Here is a 15,096-nt window from a genome sequence, read left to right on the forward strand (position 1 = left end):
AAAGCCTTTTTTTTTTTAATTTTGGGAATATAATAGTATCATATTTGGAAGTAGTAATCATTCTTATTTATGTTTGGACGGTATCTTTTCCAACAAAATGAGGTGGAAATATTCTGAGCTAAAAGTTATTTTAGCTAAAAGCTAAAAATATTTAGAATCATCAAATTAAAATGTGTTTATTGTTAAATATTTGAAAATATTAAAAATATACCAGAAAGAAAACCCAAATCACCTCTAATCTTATCATAAATATGGCTTGGTATCTTATTATAAATACGGCTTGGTATCTTATTATAAATACGGCTTGGTATCTTGCTTTTTCTCTTATTATGGTAGGAGACTTTCTCATGTCTCACATAGTCTTCGGGAATATGAACGTTGCTTCTTTTATTGTTTCTTTTAATCTTTGTATATTTCTATAATATAAGCTAATTGTTCTCCCATTATTGGAGATTAATAGTTTCTTGTAAAAATCATCAGAGGGAGTATATTTGTTAAGAGAATGAAAGAGGGAGGCAGAGGGAGAGAGAGCTATCAATAATCTGGGCCTGAGACTATGATACTGAAAGAGAAGGCGTTGGGGAAATGTTCTTACTACAACGATGGCTGCCATTTTGTCTCTCCCAAACTCATTCACAGAAAGACGTCATCCAGATGCACAGTTTCAATAGAACCACCGTGGTTACACAGTTCGTCCTGGTGGGCTTCTCCAGCCTGGGGGAGCTCCAGCTGCTGCTGTTTGTCATCTTCCTTCTCCTGTACCTGACAATCCTGCTGGCCAATGCCACCATCATGGCCGTTATCCGCTGCAGCCGGACTCTGCACACTCCCATGTATGGCTTCCTGTTCATTCTTTCCTTTTCTGAATCCTGCTACACGTTTGTCATCATCCCTCAGCTGCTGGCCCACCTGCTCTCAGCCACCAAGACCGTCTCCTTTGTGGCCTGTGCCACCCAGCTCTTCTTCTTCCTTGGCTTTGCCTGCACCAACTGCTTTCTCATTGCGGTGATGGGCTATGACCGCTACGTGGCAATTTGCCACCCGTTGAGGTACACACTCATCATGAACAAAAGGCTAGGGTGGGGGGTGGTTTCCCTGTCCGGAGTCACGGGTTTCTTCATTGCTTTGGTGGCCACCAACCTCATCTGTGACATGCCTTTTTGTGGCCCCAACAGGGTCAACCACTATTTCTGTGACATGGCACCCGTTATTAAGTTGGCCTGCACAGACACCCATGTGAAGGAACTGGCCCTATTCAGCCTCAGCATCCTGGTGATCATGGTGCCTTTCCTGCTAATTCTCGTCTCCTATGGCTTCATCGTTAACGCCATCCTGAAGATCCCCTCGGCTGAGGGAAAAAGGAAGGCCTTTGCCACGTGCGCCTCCCACCTCACGGTGGTCATCGTGCACTACGGCTGTGCCTCCATCATCTACCTGAGGCCCAGATCCAAGTCTGCCTCAGACAAGGATCAGTTGGTGGCAGTGACCTACACTGTGGTTACTCCCCTGCTTAATCCACTTGTCTACAGTCTGAGGAATCAGGAGGTGAAGACTGCCCTCAAAAGAGTTCTGGGAATGCCTGTGGCAACCAAGGTGATCTAACAAAAACCCCTAAAATTAATGAGGGAAGCTACGGAAGTCAAAGGCAGGATATTTTCCCTGTCCTTTTACCAATCCAGTCCTGACGTGGGCAATGCTTCCAAGGACTAAGTCCGCTGTTGCCTTTTTCTTTCCTCCCAGGCCAGAAATAGCATGAGTCCGTCTACATGCTACATTGTCCAATTCCTGGTTAAAAAACAGAAAACAAAAAACCAGGGGCACCTGCGTGGCTCAGTCGGTTAAGCGTCTGACTCAGTTTTGGTTCAGGTCATGATCTCAGGGTCGTGAGACTGAGCCCTGCGTTGGGCTCTATGCTGAGCACGGAGTCTGCTCGGGATTCTCTCTGTCCTTCTCCCTCTGCCCCTCCCTGCTGACACTCTGCCCCAAAACAAACAAACTATGAAACAACTCACACTTGGCAAAAAGAGAAAAGCATGTTTCTTTTGAAGGGAAGGCAGTACTCAGGTTGAAAGGGGGCCGTGGTTAGCTTTCCTGGTCGAACAGAGCAGAGTCTGCAAAGCTATTTGCAGCACCTGACCCAGGACACAGGCATCCGCACGTAGTAAACCCGCTAGGCACCAGGTTCCGTGCAAAGTGGAATTAAGATGAGTAAGGTGCTAGTTTATAGACGTGCAGGAGGGGCAGGAACAGAGAAAGAAAACTATGACAATGCACGATGACCAGATCCGCTAAACCGATAAAACTAAGTGTTATGAGAGCCAAGAGAACAAATATTTATTCTTTCTGAAGGGAAAAAAAAAAAGTTTGGAATTAGTGAGATGAGAAGAGGGGGGAAACAATTGAACTGGGCCTTTAATGAAGAGCAAGATTTCAATACTAAGGAGCTGGGTTTTCCAGTGATGAAAACAGCGGTCAATATTACCAGAATTGTTAATTTTTTTCAAACTTTAAAACTAGTTTCTTACTATGTTAATTCTAAATTAAACACATTTAAATCATTGTTTGTAGTTTTGCTTTGTTTTCATGGTGATGTGTTCAAGTTTTTAGGGGATATAATTTTATTTTGATAATGGACCTAAAACAGCCAGTGATGACATCACATCTGCTGTTAGAGTGGAACACAACGTTCTGGAAAGGCTCAAAAGGCCGAGATCTTGCAGCTCACTGACCCCGCGATGGTCACAGCAGAAACCCTACGTGACTCTAACATTTGCTTGTCATAACTTGAACTACAAATACTAAACGGAATTTAATTTGTCTATTATTTTGTGCTATTATTATTTTAAATCTGTTATTATTTTAAATCTATTGTTTTATTATTTTAGATCTATTATTTCAAGCCATGTAATTTGAGACAATATTTAAAACTCTTCCAACTGATGCACCTTGGATTTTTTTCATCTGGACAACTGAGGGGTTTTGGGGGTTGTTTTTCTATGAATATGTGGGTTATCTAATGAGCACAGAGCTTGTCTTACAGTTCAGAGAGCCAGTTACTATTAATTAGACCTTTTCTCTGCCCAGTGACCCACCCATACTAGAATAAAATTCTCCTGATTTGTTAAAAGTATGTTTCACCACCCAAAGGAAAAATGGTTAGCATTAATTGTGTGACTGTGAAAATAACTTGTAAACAGGGAACACGTTTTCATATGACCAGTTAGCCAGCACGCTCTCTTCCCTGGGGAAAGCTCCCCGGCTGCTTCCCACAGCATAATAAATACTCGTGTTCAGCGCATTACTTCCTGGGTGTCTGCGTGGTTCAGCTCTTACAAGTTAAACTGCCTGGGTCTGTTCTCAAAACCATCTGTGACAGCTGTATTTATGATTCTAATTATTCTGCTTGTGACATATAATTTTGTGGTGTGGACTGGTGAAGTGTTACCGCAATAAAGTTTATTTGTTTCTAATATAGCGAGATGGAGTGTTTTGGAAAAATAAAATATGAGCAAGAAAATCACAAAAGAAAGGAAAATCATAAAAAACCTAGAAGTGTCATTTGCTTAGATTATATTGCGAATGTCTCTAAGGTCCCACTCCTCTGTGAATTCATGAGAATTTTTCTGATGAATTGTGGGTGGGCTTGTGCTCCATGTGCTCTGAAGATCTCCAATCACATGGGCCAACACTTAAAGTAAAAGCCTCATCCCTAAGTGAAACTATTTATAAGTACGTGTATGTTCAGGCGTTTTGAGTTGAAATAAAACATTTCAATTATATAAGGATCATTCTTTCAATTTTCTGCTCTACCAGACTTTTTTGAACTAGTCAACCAACTATCTGATCCTATTTGGGGCAGGTGAGAAGGCTTCTATTTTATGTTTTCAACAACGTAAAAATGTTCTTTTTCCTGTGGATGGTATAGAGACGTAATAAGCCAAAAAGAAAACAAAGGAAATTGTGCTATCCTGATGGGCATATAGGTGATTGTCCTCGAATGCTATTTAAGGCCATACAACCAGGTGCCTGTGTGGCCCAGTCAGTTAAGCGTCTGCCTTCAGCTCGGGTCATGATCCCAGGGTCCTGGGATCGAGTCCTGCATTGGGCTCCTTGCTCAGAAGGGAGCTTGCTTCTCCCTCTGCCTGCTGCTCCCGCGCTTATGCTCGCTCTCTCTCTCCCTCTCTCTCTGACAAATAAATAGATAAATCCTAAAAAAAAAAAAAAAAAAAAAGGCCACACAACAGTATGGTTTGTGCTCTGCGGCCCAATCCCACACACGCCTTGTTGGCAAGAAAGTCACTACTTCCTTCCTGAGGTGACCTGAGCGGGATTTTTCAGTAACCCTGGGGAGGCACACGCTTAAGAGTTAGAACGGTTTCCAGACAAACGCGGAAGAGCGCAGGCTGGTGCCCTGGGCGGCTGGTCCCCTGCCACGCCCGGTGCCATTTGCAGAGCTGTCCCTGCAGGACCCACAGGCAGGTCTGGTGCACACAGCCCCGCAAAGGGCTTCCCGGGTGGTGTGACTCTTTGAGGGCTGTTAATCCATGTCCCCACATAACTGAGGGTCCTCACACGTGTACTCCCAGGTCTTAGTCTGTTCCTCTGTAATTCCCATTCCCAACCCTGCCCTGTAGCTGCTGGCGTGAACTCAGCCAGGCTTCAGAGAAGAGTGAAGCCAAGTCCACAGATGGCGATTCCTGTTTGCCTTAAAGCACACTGACTTTTCCCCCAGTGGTGTGTTGTTTAACTCCTAATTTGGCTTAGATTGTGTAGCCAAGATTTGTCTTCTCTCACTGCTTTAGTTGAGTCCTTTGTCAATTGACACAGTAACTACTGAAATTGTGTCCTGATCCCTTAACTCCTTCCTCTACACGGCTTTCCAAAATGAAACATTGGCTCATCCTTGTGTCAAAAAGTAAAATACCCTCTGGTAAGAAATGGGTGAAGTGTGTCACCAGCGTACGCGTCGCCAGCTTGCAGGGAAAACCCCAGCAACGCTGGAAATCGGAGCTCGGGTCCTTCTACGCCTCTGTTGGCCGCATCGGTGCTTTGCTGTTAGTTACAAGCTACCCCAGTTTTGGACAAAGTTGTGTCTCTATGAGTTGCTTCATTGTTTTTCCTCTTCTGACCTTGAGTCTGCACACCTGGCATCTCAGAGCATCCTTCTACAGACTTCCTGTGTAAAAAATGCACTTGGCCATCGTGTGTTTACGAATCTGTGAAATGAAATGGTAATCACTCTGACTTGGTACACATTCTGGTTTCCAAATCTGTCACCCCTCCAGTTCCACACCCTTCCTGAAACCCGCGTTTCTTATTGTCTCAACAACTTGCTGATTTAACTGTTACTACATTAGCAAAAATTTTTTTTTTAAGATTTTATTTATTTATTTATTTATTTGACAGAGATAGAGACAGCCAGCGAGAGAGGGAACACAAGCAGGGGGAGTGGGAGAGGAAGAAGCAGGCTCATAGCGGAGGAGCCTGATGTGGGGCTCGATCCCATAACGCCGGGATCACGCCCTGAGCCGAAGGCAGACACTTAACCGCTGTGCCACCCAGGCGCCCCAACATTAGCAAAATTTTTAAAGATTTTATGTATTTATTAGACAGAGAGTGAGTGACCGAGCGAGAGAGAGAGGGAGCACGAGCGGAGGGGGAGAGACAGAGAAGCAGATTCTCCATTGAGCAGAGAGCTGATGTGGGACTCGATCCCAGGACCCCAGGATCATGACCTGAGTTGAAGGCAGACGCTTAACCAACTGAGCCGCCCACACATCCCAGTACATTAGTAAATTTTGGCGCATGCTTGAGATACATTTTTCTAAGGGTTTTTAAATATATTTTTTAAACATATTGGCTTTCTTAAGAGATCACATCCCGGTAATGAACATGACACACATAGGCCTGTGTGTCCCCCTCCTTGTTTTCAGTCTTATTTATGTTCAGCTGCTCTCCTCATATTCTGTCTGAGCTTTTCAGTCTATTTGAGGTGAAAAACTAATTCTCCTGCAAATTTATTATGTACCAGTGATGTAAAATACAATGAAAGTGAATTATTGTTTTTTTTTAAACAAAATTAAAAGGACATACAGACACTTTCTTGTCTTACTATTAGCTTAACATACAGAAAGTTAATTGAATTGTAAAAGTTTCTAAGTATTTACTTTCAGTTTCTAGCTTCTCTTGTCAGGAAGGAGTAACAGTATTTCCTCATCCTGTTCCTTGAATGGCCTTGCTCAATGCATCTGGGATTTCCAGAATACTTGGAATCCACAACATTCAAAACTGAAAATAGTGTCTGTCTCTGGGCCTGTAACTTTTCAGCGTGGAGTTCCCCTCAAGAGCAAGCCAATTCTCAGTTTCAGTGAAATCCCTGACATCTCTCTTATAATCCAGCAGGAAGAACTGGCCCCTCCTTCTCTTCTGCCCACCGCAGAGTCCTTGCTTCTGACCCGCAGCCCCAGCAAAGTCTTCAGACGATCTGTTCATATGGCTGTATCTTCAGCCCTGTACAGTATTTCCCTAACTTGCTACTGCTCTCAAATAAGTGTTTCTAGACCGACACCCGGCGGTCCATTTGACCTCTGCCTTCTGAATTTTAACAGGCATTTCAAATTAAACATACAAAGCCAAATTCTCAACCTGTCCTCCAACTCTGCTCCTTTCATAGTCTTATCTATCTTAGTTCATTGTAATTCCAAATGGAATTCCAGCTTCTCAGAACCAAAACCCAGGGTCATTCCGAACTGCCTTTTTAATACATATAATACAGTAGAAAGAACCTCTTGGCTCTGTCTCTGTTCACCACCTCCACCTCTAACCCTATGGCATACCACCATCATTGTCGTCTTGACTTTTTCCAGGAGGCTTGACATAGGTCTTGCTACTTGACCCTGTCCCCAAGTCTGTCTATTCTCAACAAAACAGGACGATCCTTTGAAAAACAAGTCAGATGATCTCTCTTCTCAAGCCAAAGCCTCCCAGCAGTTCCCATCCTACTCCATGAAAGGGAATCTGCCTCGGGGTGACCTACAAGACCACTAGTCATCTGGAGGTTCACTCCACCAAAGACCTCATTTCTGGCCACTCTCTCGAGCAGGGATCTGCAGGGGAGAACAGGACAATAGGGAGGATGGCTTCACATCTGTTCCTTACCTGCTTCCTTGGGCTAAGTTTGAATTTCAACCTGAGAATATGTATATTTTTATTGTCCAATGAGCTTTTGTGTGTGGATAGGGAAACTCATTAAAATGTGTACTGGCTTAAAGTTTGTCAAGGCTTGAAGCCATTTTAGTAACAACATAATACATCAAAAACCGTATTCTTCAAACCTTAAACACTCGCAATCTTTCTATATATTTATGCATTAAAGGTACAACCAATTATGAAGCATAAGATACATGAAATCAGAAAAATTAATTAAAACACTAGGAAGGCAAATCTAAGAGGAAAATTTACTAGAAGCCTATATTGTGTGTCTGTGTGTGTACATTTCTCCTCTATTAAAATGGTAGCGCTTAAAGTGTTTATTTATTTTTGAGTTCAGTTGGAACTCAGTACATTAAAAGACTTAAAAACTATTCTTAATCTCGGTCATATTGCAAGCATCTCCCCAAGCACTAGTGGCAACACCTTTGCTTACCACTAAAATGCCGTGTGTGCCCCAGAACCCAGATTCTACATTAAAAAAAAAAAAAGGAAATTCCTATAAGGGAGGTGTTTGCTTCATTTTCTGTGTCAAGAAAAAAACTAGGCTACCAATCTTCTTCAAAGGCCTCACCTCCTACTATGCTCCCCACCACGTACTCCAATACGACCAGCCATGCTGGAGTTCTAACGGTTTTTAAGAACACACCCAGTGTACCACTGCCTTCATCTGCAGTTCCTTTTCTCGGAATGACCGCTTTTCCCCCGGACACTGCATGGCATGGCTCTGGTTCTTGTTTTAGGTCTTCTCTCAAAAGCCACCGTCTCAGGGTGGCTCATTCTGTCCACCGTCTTTGCAATATGGTCTATTCCATTTTCCTTCCTCTGATCCCCTTCCGCACATCAGTTTGAAGTTACGTCATTTGTCATTATCTCACGTCAAGTATTTTTATTTGTTTATTGTCTGTCTCCCCTGCCCTCCACGATCGTGGAAGTTCTGTGTGTAAGGGATTTCACCTTGTGTCTCTGCTGCATTTCATTACCTCTCACAAGGTAGGCTTCCAATAATTATTTGTTGAGTGTGTAGTGCAGTGGTTAAGCATGGGTTTGGCGGCAAAACTGCCTACGTTGCTTACTAGTTATGTGACCTTTGTCTCCTTACCTATAAAATGGGAATAATGGTGTCAGCCTCAGAATTGTTGTGAGGCTCACATGAGTTAATATGTATAAAGCATGTAGGAGACTATCTTCTGTGCAAAGGCTCCATCTGAATGTTTATTAGTATTCAAACAGGTTTAACCATACCATAAAATAGGTGCTTCTCTTATTTATTTATTTATTTATTTATTTATTTATTTATTTAAGAGGAAGAGAGAGCATGTGCAAGAAAATAGGGAGGGGCAGATGGGGAGGGAGAGAGAATACAAAGCAGACTCCGCACTGAGCACGGAGCCCAAAGTGGGGCTGGATCCTATGACCCTGAGATCATGACCTCCCCCCGTCCCACTCCCACCCCGAACGCAGGCTCCAAAGGCATTCTGCATCAGTATCTTTCTTCACCAGCAGGTGACATTCTGGGAGCCTGGATCCCTGCCCAGTTGACAGTGCTCCAGTGAACCAAGTTGTCCATATCCTCGGCTTTCTTCATTTCTTAGGAAGAAGATGGCACACGGGCATTCTCTCAGCCACGGTTGGCCGAGGGCCTATGGCTACCGAGCTTGACCCCGATCCCACCAGCCCTACCGCAGCCTCTTCCAACAATCATGGCCACTCCTGGAGAATTCACCAGCAACCAAGAATCGTGCCTCCATCTCTGTTTTCAAATGATCTCGTAGTTTTTCTACCGGATTTGTGTGCACAACAGAATACAGTACGAGCAGCAAAGCAGATTCCCTTCTTGGTGTTGGAGCTAGCAGGACTGGAAAGGGTTATCCCTCACTATTGAGAACACCTGGCTCTCCAGGGAAATAAGCCCACGTTCCAGGGTTTCAGCTGGAATCACAGTTAACAGTACTTGGTGACGCCTCTGTTCTGGGGTGATAAGGTGACACTCTTTGCTTTTAAATACTAGGTCCTCACCTAGGAGCTTATATTACATTAGATTACCCAGCCTGAAGTTCTACACCATGGGGGTGACACAGAGATTTTCTGACAATCTCCTGAACCAATACGTAAAACTCCCCCAAACCTGTTAAGCTAGCATACCTGGTAACATGGTCATTTACCCTCAGGGCTCTCTCTGAGCCCATTTGTGAACACTTGCGGGGGAGGATGGATATGTGTGGGCAGCCCGGGTCCATCTCCTCTGGGAGTGTATCCTGTGCTTCACCCAAACATACACCCACCACTCAACTACGGGACCTTATCAGAAGTAGAGGGAGGATATGTTAGGGTAGTGTGTTTAGGAACCCAGAGTTTCCTGAAAATTGCTGTGTTCAACAATCATCCTTCCCTAAGAGATTCCCTGAGAATCACTATAATTCAGCAGCAGAGAATACCCAAACAACATTTTGTGGTTAACTGGGCTCCTCACTCACAGTGTAAAAGACTCTAACGAGATCTTCTGAGATCTCCTCCCTCCTCCCTTCTTTCCTATCGGCATCTCAGGCTCTTGCCACCTTCCCAAGGACAATAACCCGAAGGAAAGAGAGCTGCCAGGGACCATATTGCCACAATATCAATGATCACTTACATCCTGCAGTGGCACCAGCCCTTTGAAAACGTCTGTTCTTGAAAACCTATGGCTTACTAGAGAACTGGTGTATCTAAGATCTTTTCCGGAAAGTCAAAATTGATGGCATCTGTTCATTCAACAAACATAATTTTGGTCACCCACTATATGTCCAGCTACAATCTAGGCACTGGAATACACGTGTGATCAGGACAGATGATATACATGATGTCACAATGCCTACATCTGTAGGTGCAAAGGACACTAACCACATAAAAGCAAATGGGATAATTTCAGCTCAATCCCGTATTCAACACAGACAACTAAAGAACATTGGGATAGAATGTGACTGAGGGAGAGTGGCCACTTGGGCTACACTGGCCACTAAGGCGTCTCCATGAGGATGATACCTGAGCTGAGAGCTGAAGGTTGCCCTGAAATCATCCGTGGAAGATGAGGATGAATGAAGAACGGCCCCGGGTGGAGGAAAGAATTAAAGTATTGGCCTTGAGCTGAGAAGCTGGGCACAACTGAAGGGGGAAGCCTAACATCACATGAGCACAACACACAGTGTGGGGGGGGGCAGTTGGACATGGGGTCTGAGAAGTGAGCTCAAGGCATCTTAGGGGTTCAAGAATTATTGTGACCAAAACATTAGACTAGTGGGGAAAAGTCCACCCAAATGGGAAACACCCAAAATATATTTGCATCACACGCTTGTGCTAGGAACTGAGAAATCCTTATGTGAGCCTCTTCATTTTAATAGACGTCACCACCTGTGGTCTTGTGCCACATGAGGGGACCTCGAACGTCATCACAGAGGGCTCCAAACAGCCACGTAAAGTTCTGCCTTCCTCCCTGGACTCTTCTATGTAAGCTGCCTGAACATGTCATGCAGAAGGTGATGGAGGGAGGGAGGATGGGAGAAGGCCTGACCCCAAGACCTTGTTCATGGGTAAGAGTATGGCCTGGGTAAGGGGTCATGGAACCCTTTGTCTTAACTTGAAAATGCCCAGTATAAAGAGTGACACGTTTCCACTAAGAAATCTGCACAATGTGCTCAGTTATCTCACCTAACGGAGCTGTCGGCTAGACATCTGCATGAACTCTTCACCTTATAGCTTCCTGTTCTCCAGCAGGCTCAGCCAAGGTGTTTCAAAATTAAGTAGACAATTTTAAAATCTGTATTTTAAAAAGTTAAGGGAAAACTGTAAATAATAATGATAATAAACTGAACTAACATAGCATCCGAGCACTCTTTTCCTTCGCTGCCTTGGCTCTGCCCATCCTCCATCCCCAAGGCCTCTTCCTGACCACTCGGAGTAGGAATTTCTTCCCTGAGTACCTGCCGCGTGAAGACAAACGTGATCATACACAACCTCAGAGAAGTGGGAATGCCCCGTCCTCACTCTGACGGGACACATCTCCTGTATTATTTGAAATGTCTCTGAAGACGGACCCACACCCAATCACTGTGCAGTTTGGAACACTCAGTGCCCCCTCACCTCTGGTGAGGAATCAGGGAGATGGAAGAAGTTTTAATAAGAACACAGCCAGATGATGCAATGATGTCAAAGGGGAATGGATTAAGAAAACATCACTCGATTTGACAAAAATTTATTTCAGATAGTATTTAATGAGAAACATTTTACACTGAACCAGCTACATAATTTGTGGGGTGAGTCCAAAATGAAAATACAGTATCTCCAAGTTTTACTAAGGATTTCAAGACAGCAAGCACAGCATGGATCACATGCCCATGACCCTGGCCCCGAGTCCAGGTCAGGCTTTCGGTCATAGGTGCCGGTACAAACACCTGCATCCTGTTTTCAAGCAACTGAGAAAAAACAGAAAAGTGAAAATCTAAATAACCAGTGTTCAGAGTAGGAAGAGATGAACGTTTGGAGGATGACCCATCCAATTTTGGAAGTCTGGAAGAGCTCTCCATGGGGCAAGGCAAGGAAACCTCCATGGGAAAGAAACATCTGAATTAGAGTCTGGAGGACCAGAAGCAATGTGCGTGTGGCCAACGCAGAAAAGATATTGCTAGAAGATGGGGGGAAAATAAAACAGGTTTCTAAAGGGTTCAAGATTTCTGCCACAAGAAGCCATTTTATCAAAATCATGTTTTGTTTACAGGTATGAACCATGTTTAAGAAGCAGGAAAGCATTTTATGTGTTAGGTAAAACTAACGTCCCCAGAGTTGGTTTAGGCTTGTTTTCCATTTCTTTAAAAATCTATTTTTGATCCACGATTCCTGCAGCAGGTAGAGCTGGTGTCCGGGAGTCCTGGGCCCCTGGGTGTCGGCCCCTGTGGGCGAGTCAGGACCGTGGACAGCGGGGGCCAGGGCCTTCTGATTTGAGCTGTGGGAAGAGGATTTTCATGCCAATGGAGGGAAATCCGAGAGAAAGTGGGAGGGTAGGGGAAAGAAGAATGAGCTGATAAGAAGTTGAAGAAACAGAAGAAGAGGCTCACCTGTGCTTTTTAAAGCAGGAATGCCCTACGAGCAGCACGAGCAGAGTAACTATCACCACCAGACAGAGCAGTGTCAGCAGGGCTGAGTTTCTACCTCCTTGGGCGTAAAACAAGGATGTCAGTCTGCAAGGCTCTCTATGCGGCCACCACCATCAATGCTCCCCCTTCCTAGAATTTTCATCTGCATGTTCTGAAGACTTCATCTCAATTCCTCCTGAGTCTGTGTCCCCAATCCCCCACCCTGTCTCTTTCCCAAATCACCAGGTCCTTCTTCCTTTTCTCTTCAGTACTCCAGTCCCCTCCTTCCATTTCTTGAAATGTAACGGTGGTCATTCTCTGCCCTTCTTTGTTTGGATGGCCCCGCCTCTGTCCTCTTGGGCATAGTTCCCCCACCCATCTCCCAAGCACCTCCCTCAGCAGCCCCAGGACTCAGGGAACACTGTTGCTTCCCTGCAGGGCCCCAGCTCTTTCTCACCCCAGTGGATGACAATGTCCTGGCCTCCCAGACTGCTGTGCTTTACCCGGCACGACAGGCCGGCCGCCTCCCGCGCCACCACGTCCAGGGTCACTCGGAGATACCACGTCCTGTCAGCATGGGGCAGGACGTCGCCTCGCTGGGTGCCCCGCTGCTCCTGCTCACCCCGCATCCACATCACCCCCACGGGCTTGGGGTGGAAGCCGGAGACGTGGCACACCAGCAGCAGACGGCCTGGACCGGGACTGGGGCCAGCGGACAGCCAGGCCTCCGGCTTCACTGGAGGGAAGATGAGGAGACAAGGCACTTAGGGGCGCCTGGGTCCGAGCTTGGTGACTCAGTGGTCTTAGCAGTTGGAGTAATCCCTTCCTTCTCTCATCTAAGAAACAATCCTAAACCCACATATCTCACCCTCTAGCCTCTCAGTATATGTTTCAGAGGGATGGTAAAGGGTAGGATATGGAGCTGAAAGCCCTGGGAAAGCTCACCTTGTCGCTCTAGTTCTGCCTTCCCTGCTTCAAGGATTCCTGCCAGAAACCGAGGGCAGGTGTAGCTGAGGAGGTTCTGCACGATTTCCTTAATATCTAGGTACTGGTTGAGAACTGCACAGACCTTCTGAGCCCGACTCCCGGCTCCTGGAGATGGCTGCCAGGAGTTTCCTTGGAAACTCAGAAAATCTGAGCCTTGATACGCCCCATTCAAGAAGGTTCCCGAGGCCGTCCCAGCATGCACCGTACAGCCAGCTGACACCTGGAGCTCAAAGGGGTCTGGGGGTAGACAAGGGGTACAGAAGCCATGTGGAAACAGTTACCAGGAGGGAAAGCGAACAGTCTAGGAGACCTACTCTGGAATCACACGGCATGCTGGACGTGGGTGGGGAAGGGGAGGGAATTTGTAGGAAGAAAATGTGAAGACAACAAGGTACTTAGGAATAATTGATGCTGAAGGGCTGGATGGGAAGGTGTTGGGAAGTTGGGGGCCCGGCTGGAAGGGCTCACTTGGGAATGGTTAGGTACAGGCTGGGCCTGGTAGCCTCTCAGGCCAGGGAGAAGGGAGGGCAGAATCCTGGCTGGAAAGGCCATGTCTGGGGTCAGGGGTGGTGGGCAGAAGATCACAGGGAGACCCTGCCACAAGGAGCCGGGACGCGAAGGTGTCTAGTGCTGTGAAGGGGTATGTCCTTGCAAGCCCTTCTGCGTCTAGGGCGGGCGGGCAGGTGAAGTGGGGATGGTGGTGAATTGTGAAGCAGAAGAGAGAGCAGAAACCCAAGGGGGGACAGGGAACACGTCAGGAAGGCTGGGTGAGGTCAGAGCCCCTTTGGAAGCAGGCTGGAACCTTCAGGCGAATATCGGCGTGGAACCAGGAACTCACATTCAAACTGAAACTGGTGCTCAAAAGCCCGCACCTCGATGATGAAGCCATGGAAGTAGAGCCGGAAGAGGTTTTGCAGATTCCTCAGCTCCTCGGCGCTGAAGTTCCCCCGGGACCAGGGCTGCAGGAAGCTGATGGTGCCCAGGGCATTGTCCCAGCCATGAGTCTGCAGCTCACCCAGCCAGCCCGAGCCCTGCGAGGACGCCCAGCTGCTGTTGGCAAAGGAGGAGGTCTGCAGCACGCGGAAGGAGAGGGGCTCCTCTGTGGCTGGATGAGGGTGTCCTGGGACCTGGGATGCTGCGAGGCCAGGCCACGCAGAGAGAGGACGCAAGGATGGGCCAGGGTGAGCCCACGTGGGAGTGGAACGAGGGAGACGGTTACACAGACTGCACCTGATCCCGCAGCCCTCCCTGCTCTCCGGGTTGCCTTCCTCTCCCCCAGACCAGACACAGAAAGTGAGATGGGGCAAGATGCTTTGCCTGGAGTCCGCCTGGCATGCAGACACCAAGGGCATCCTGTGGGAGGAGCTCTCCCTCCTGCAGTTTCCCCCAGAACATCAACCCAATGTGCCCAGCCTCAGGAATCTTCCCAGGGCTCTTCCTACCCTCTAGGCTTGCCCCACGCTGGACAAGTCCCTCGAAGAGCAGGAGAAGCAGCAGCATGGCAGCTCGGTCAGACGAAGGGGGCCTCACAGGACTCAGGAACCACTGGCCTCCGAACCCTCCTGCTGTCATCTGCCTCGCCCTGCCACAGTAGGCAAACCTCACCCTTGCCCACTTCCTCATCAGAGAAACCCTCCTGCGTCCTCAGAGCAGCCCCAGGAGGCTCTCACTTCCCCTCCCTCTCCGCCACTCTCGAGCTTCCAGATCTTCTCCCTGCATTGTCCGATGACCCCTGTGCACACCCACTGTCAGAGGGGTCCCGGCTCAGGACAAAGTCTGCAGTCTGGGCCGGCTG

At 46.8% G+C, this 15,096-nt stretch overlaps 2 protein-coding genes across 2 annotated transcripts; one reads left to right on the forward strand and one right to left on the reverse strand.

The window, feature by feature from the left end:
- Nucleotides 1-654: 654 nt before the first annotated feature.
- On the forward strand, nt 655-1,602 carry LOC113246707 (olfactory receptor 10T2). The gene has a single exon (XM_026487374.3). It carries the CDS (start codon nt 655-657, stop codon nt 1,600-1,602), a length of 948 nt encoding a protein of 315 aa, XP_026343159.2.
- Nucleotides 1,603-11,436: 9,834 nt separating this feature from the next.
- LOC113246660 (T-cell surface glycoprotein CD1e, membrane-associated) lies at nt 11,437-14,877 on the reverse strand. The gene is made up of 6 exons (XM_026487318.4): nt 14,744-14,877; nt 14,140-14,436; nt 13,260-13,538; nt 12,772-13,050; nt 12,297-12,393; nt 11,437-12,184 (listed from the first exon to the last, which is right to left on the reverse strand). The coding sequence occupies exons 1-6, from the start codon at nt 14,871-14,873 to the stop codon at nt 12,010-12,012; spliced, it is 1,257 nt and encodes a 418-aa protein (XP_026343103.3). The 5' UTR covers nt 14,874-14,877; the 3' UTR covers nt 11,437-12,009.
- Nucleotides 14,878-15,096: the final 219 nt, after the last annotated feature.

Source organism: Ursus arctos, unplaced genomic scaffold, assembly GCF_023065955.2.
Source record: "Ursus arctos isolate Adak ecotype North America unplaced genomic scaffold, UrsArc2.0 scaffold_2, whole genome shotgun sequence".
NCBI lineage: Eukaryota > Metazoa > Chordata > Mammalia > Carnivora > Ursidae > Ursus > Ursus arctos.

What these genes read in the sequence shown, in the direction of transcription:
- LOC113246707 (XM_026487374.3), top strand. Translation starts at nt 655, where the DNA reads ATGCACAGTTTCAATAGAACCACCGTGGTTACACAGTTCGTCCTGGTG.
- LOC113246660 (XM_026487318.4), bottom strand. Translation starts at nt 14,873, where the DNA reads ATGACAGCAGGAGGGTTCGGAGGCCAGTGGTTCCTGAGTCCTGTGAGG. An exon ending in GCACCAGTTTCAGTTTGAAT is followed by an intron (nt 13,539 to 14,139) that starts GTGAGTTCCTGG and finishes GTCTACCCCCAG; the next exon opens with ACCCCTTTGAGCTCCAGGTG. An exon ending in GGCAGAACTAGAGCGACAAG is followed by an intron (nt 13,051 to 13,259) that starts GTGAGCTTTCCC and finishes TCTTCCCTCCAG; the next exon opens with TGAAGCCGGAGGCCTGGCTG.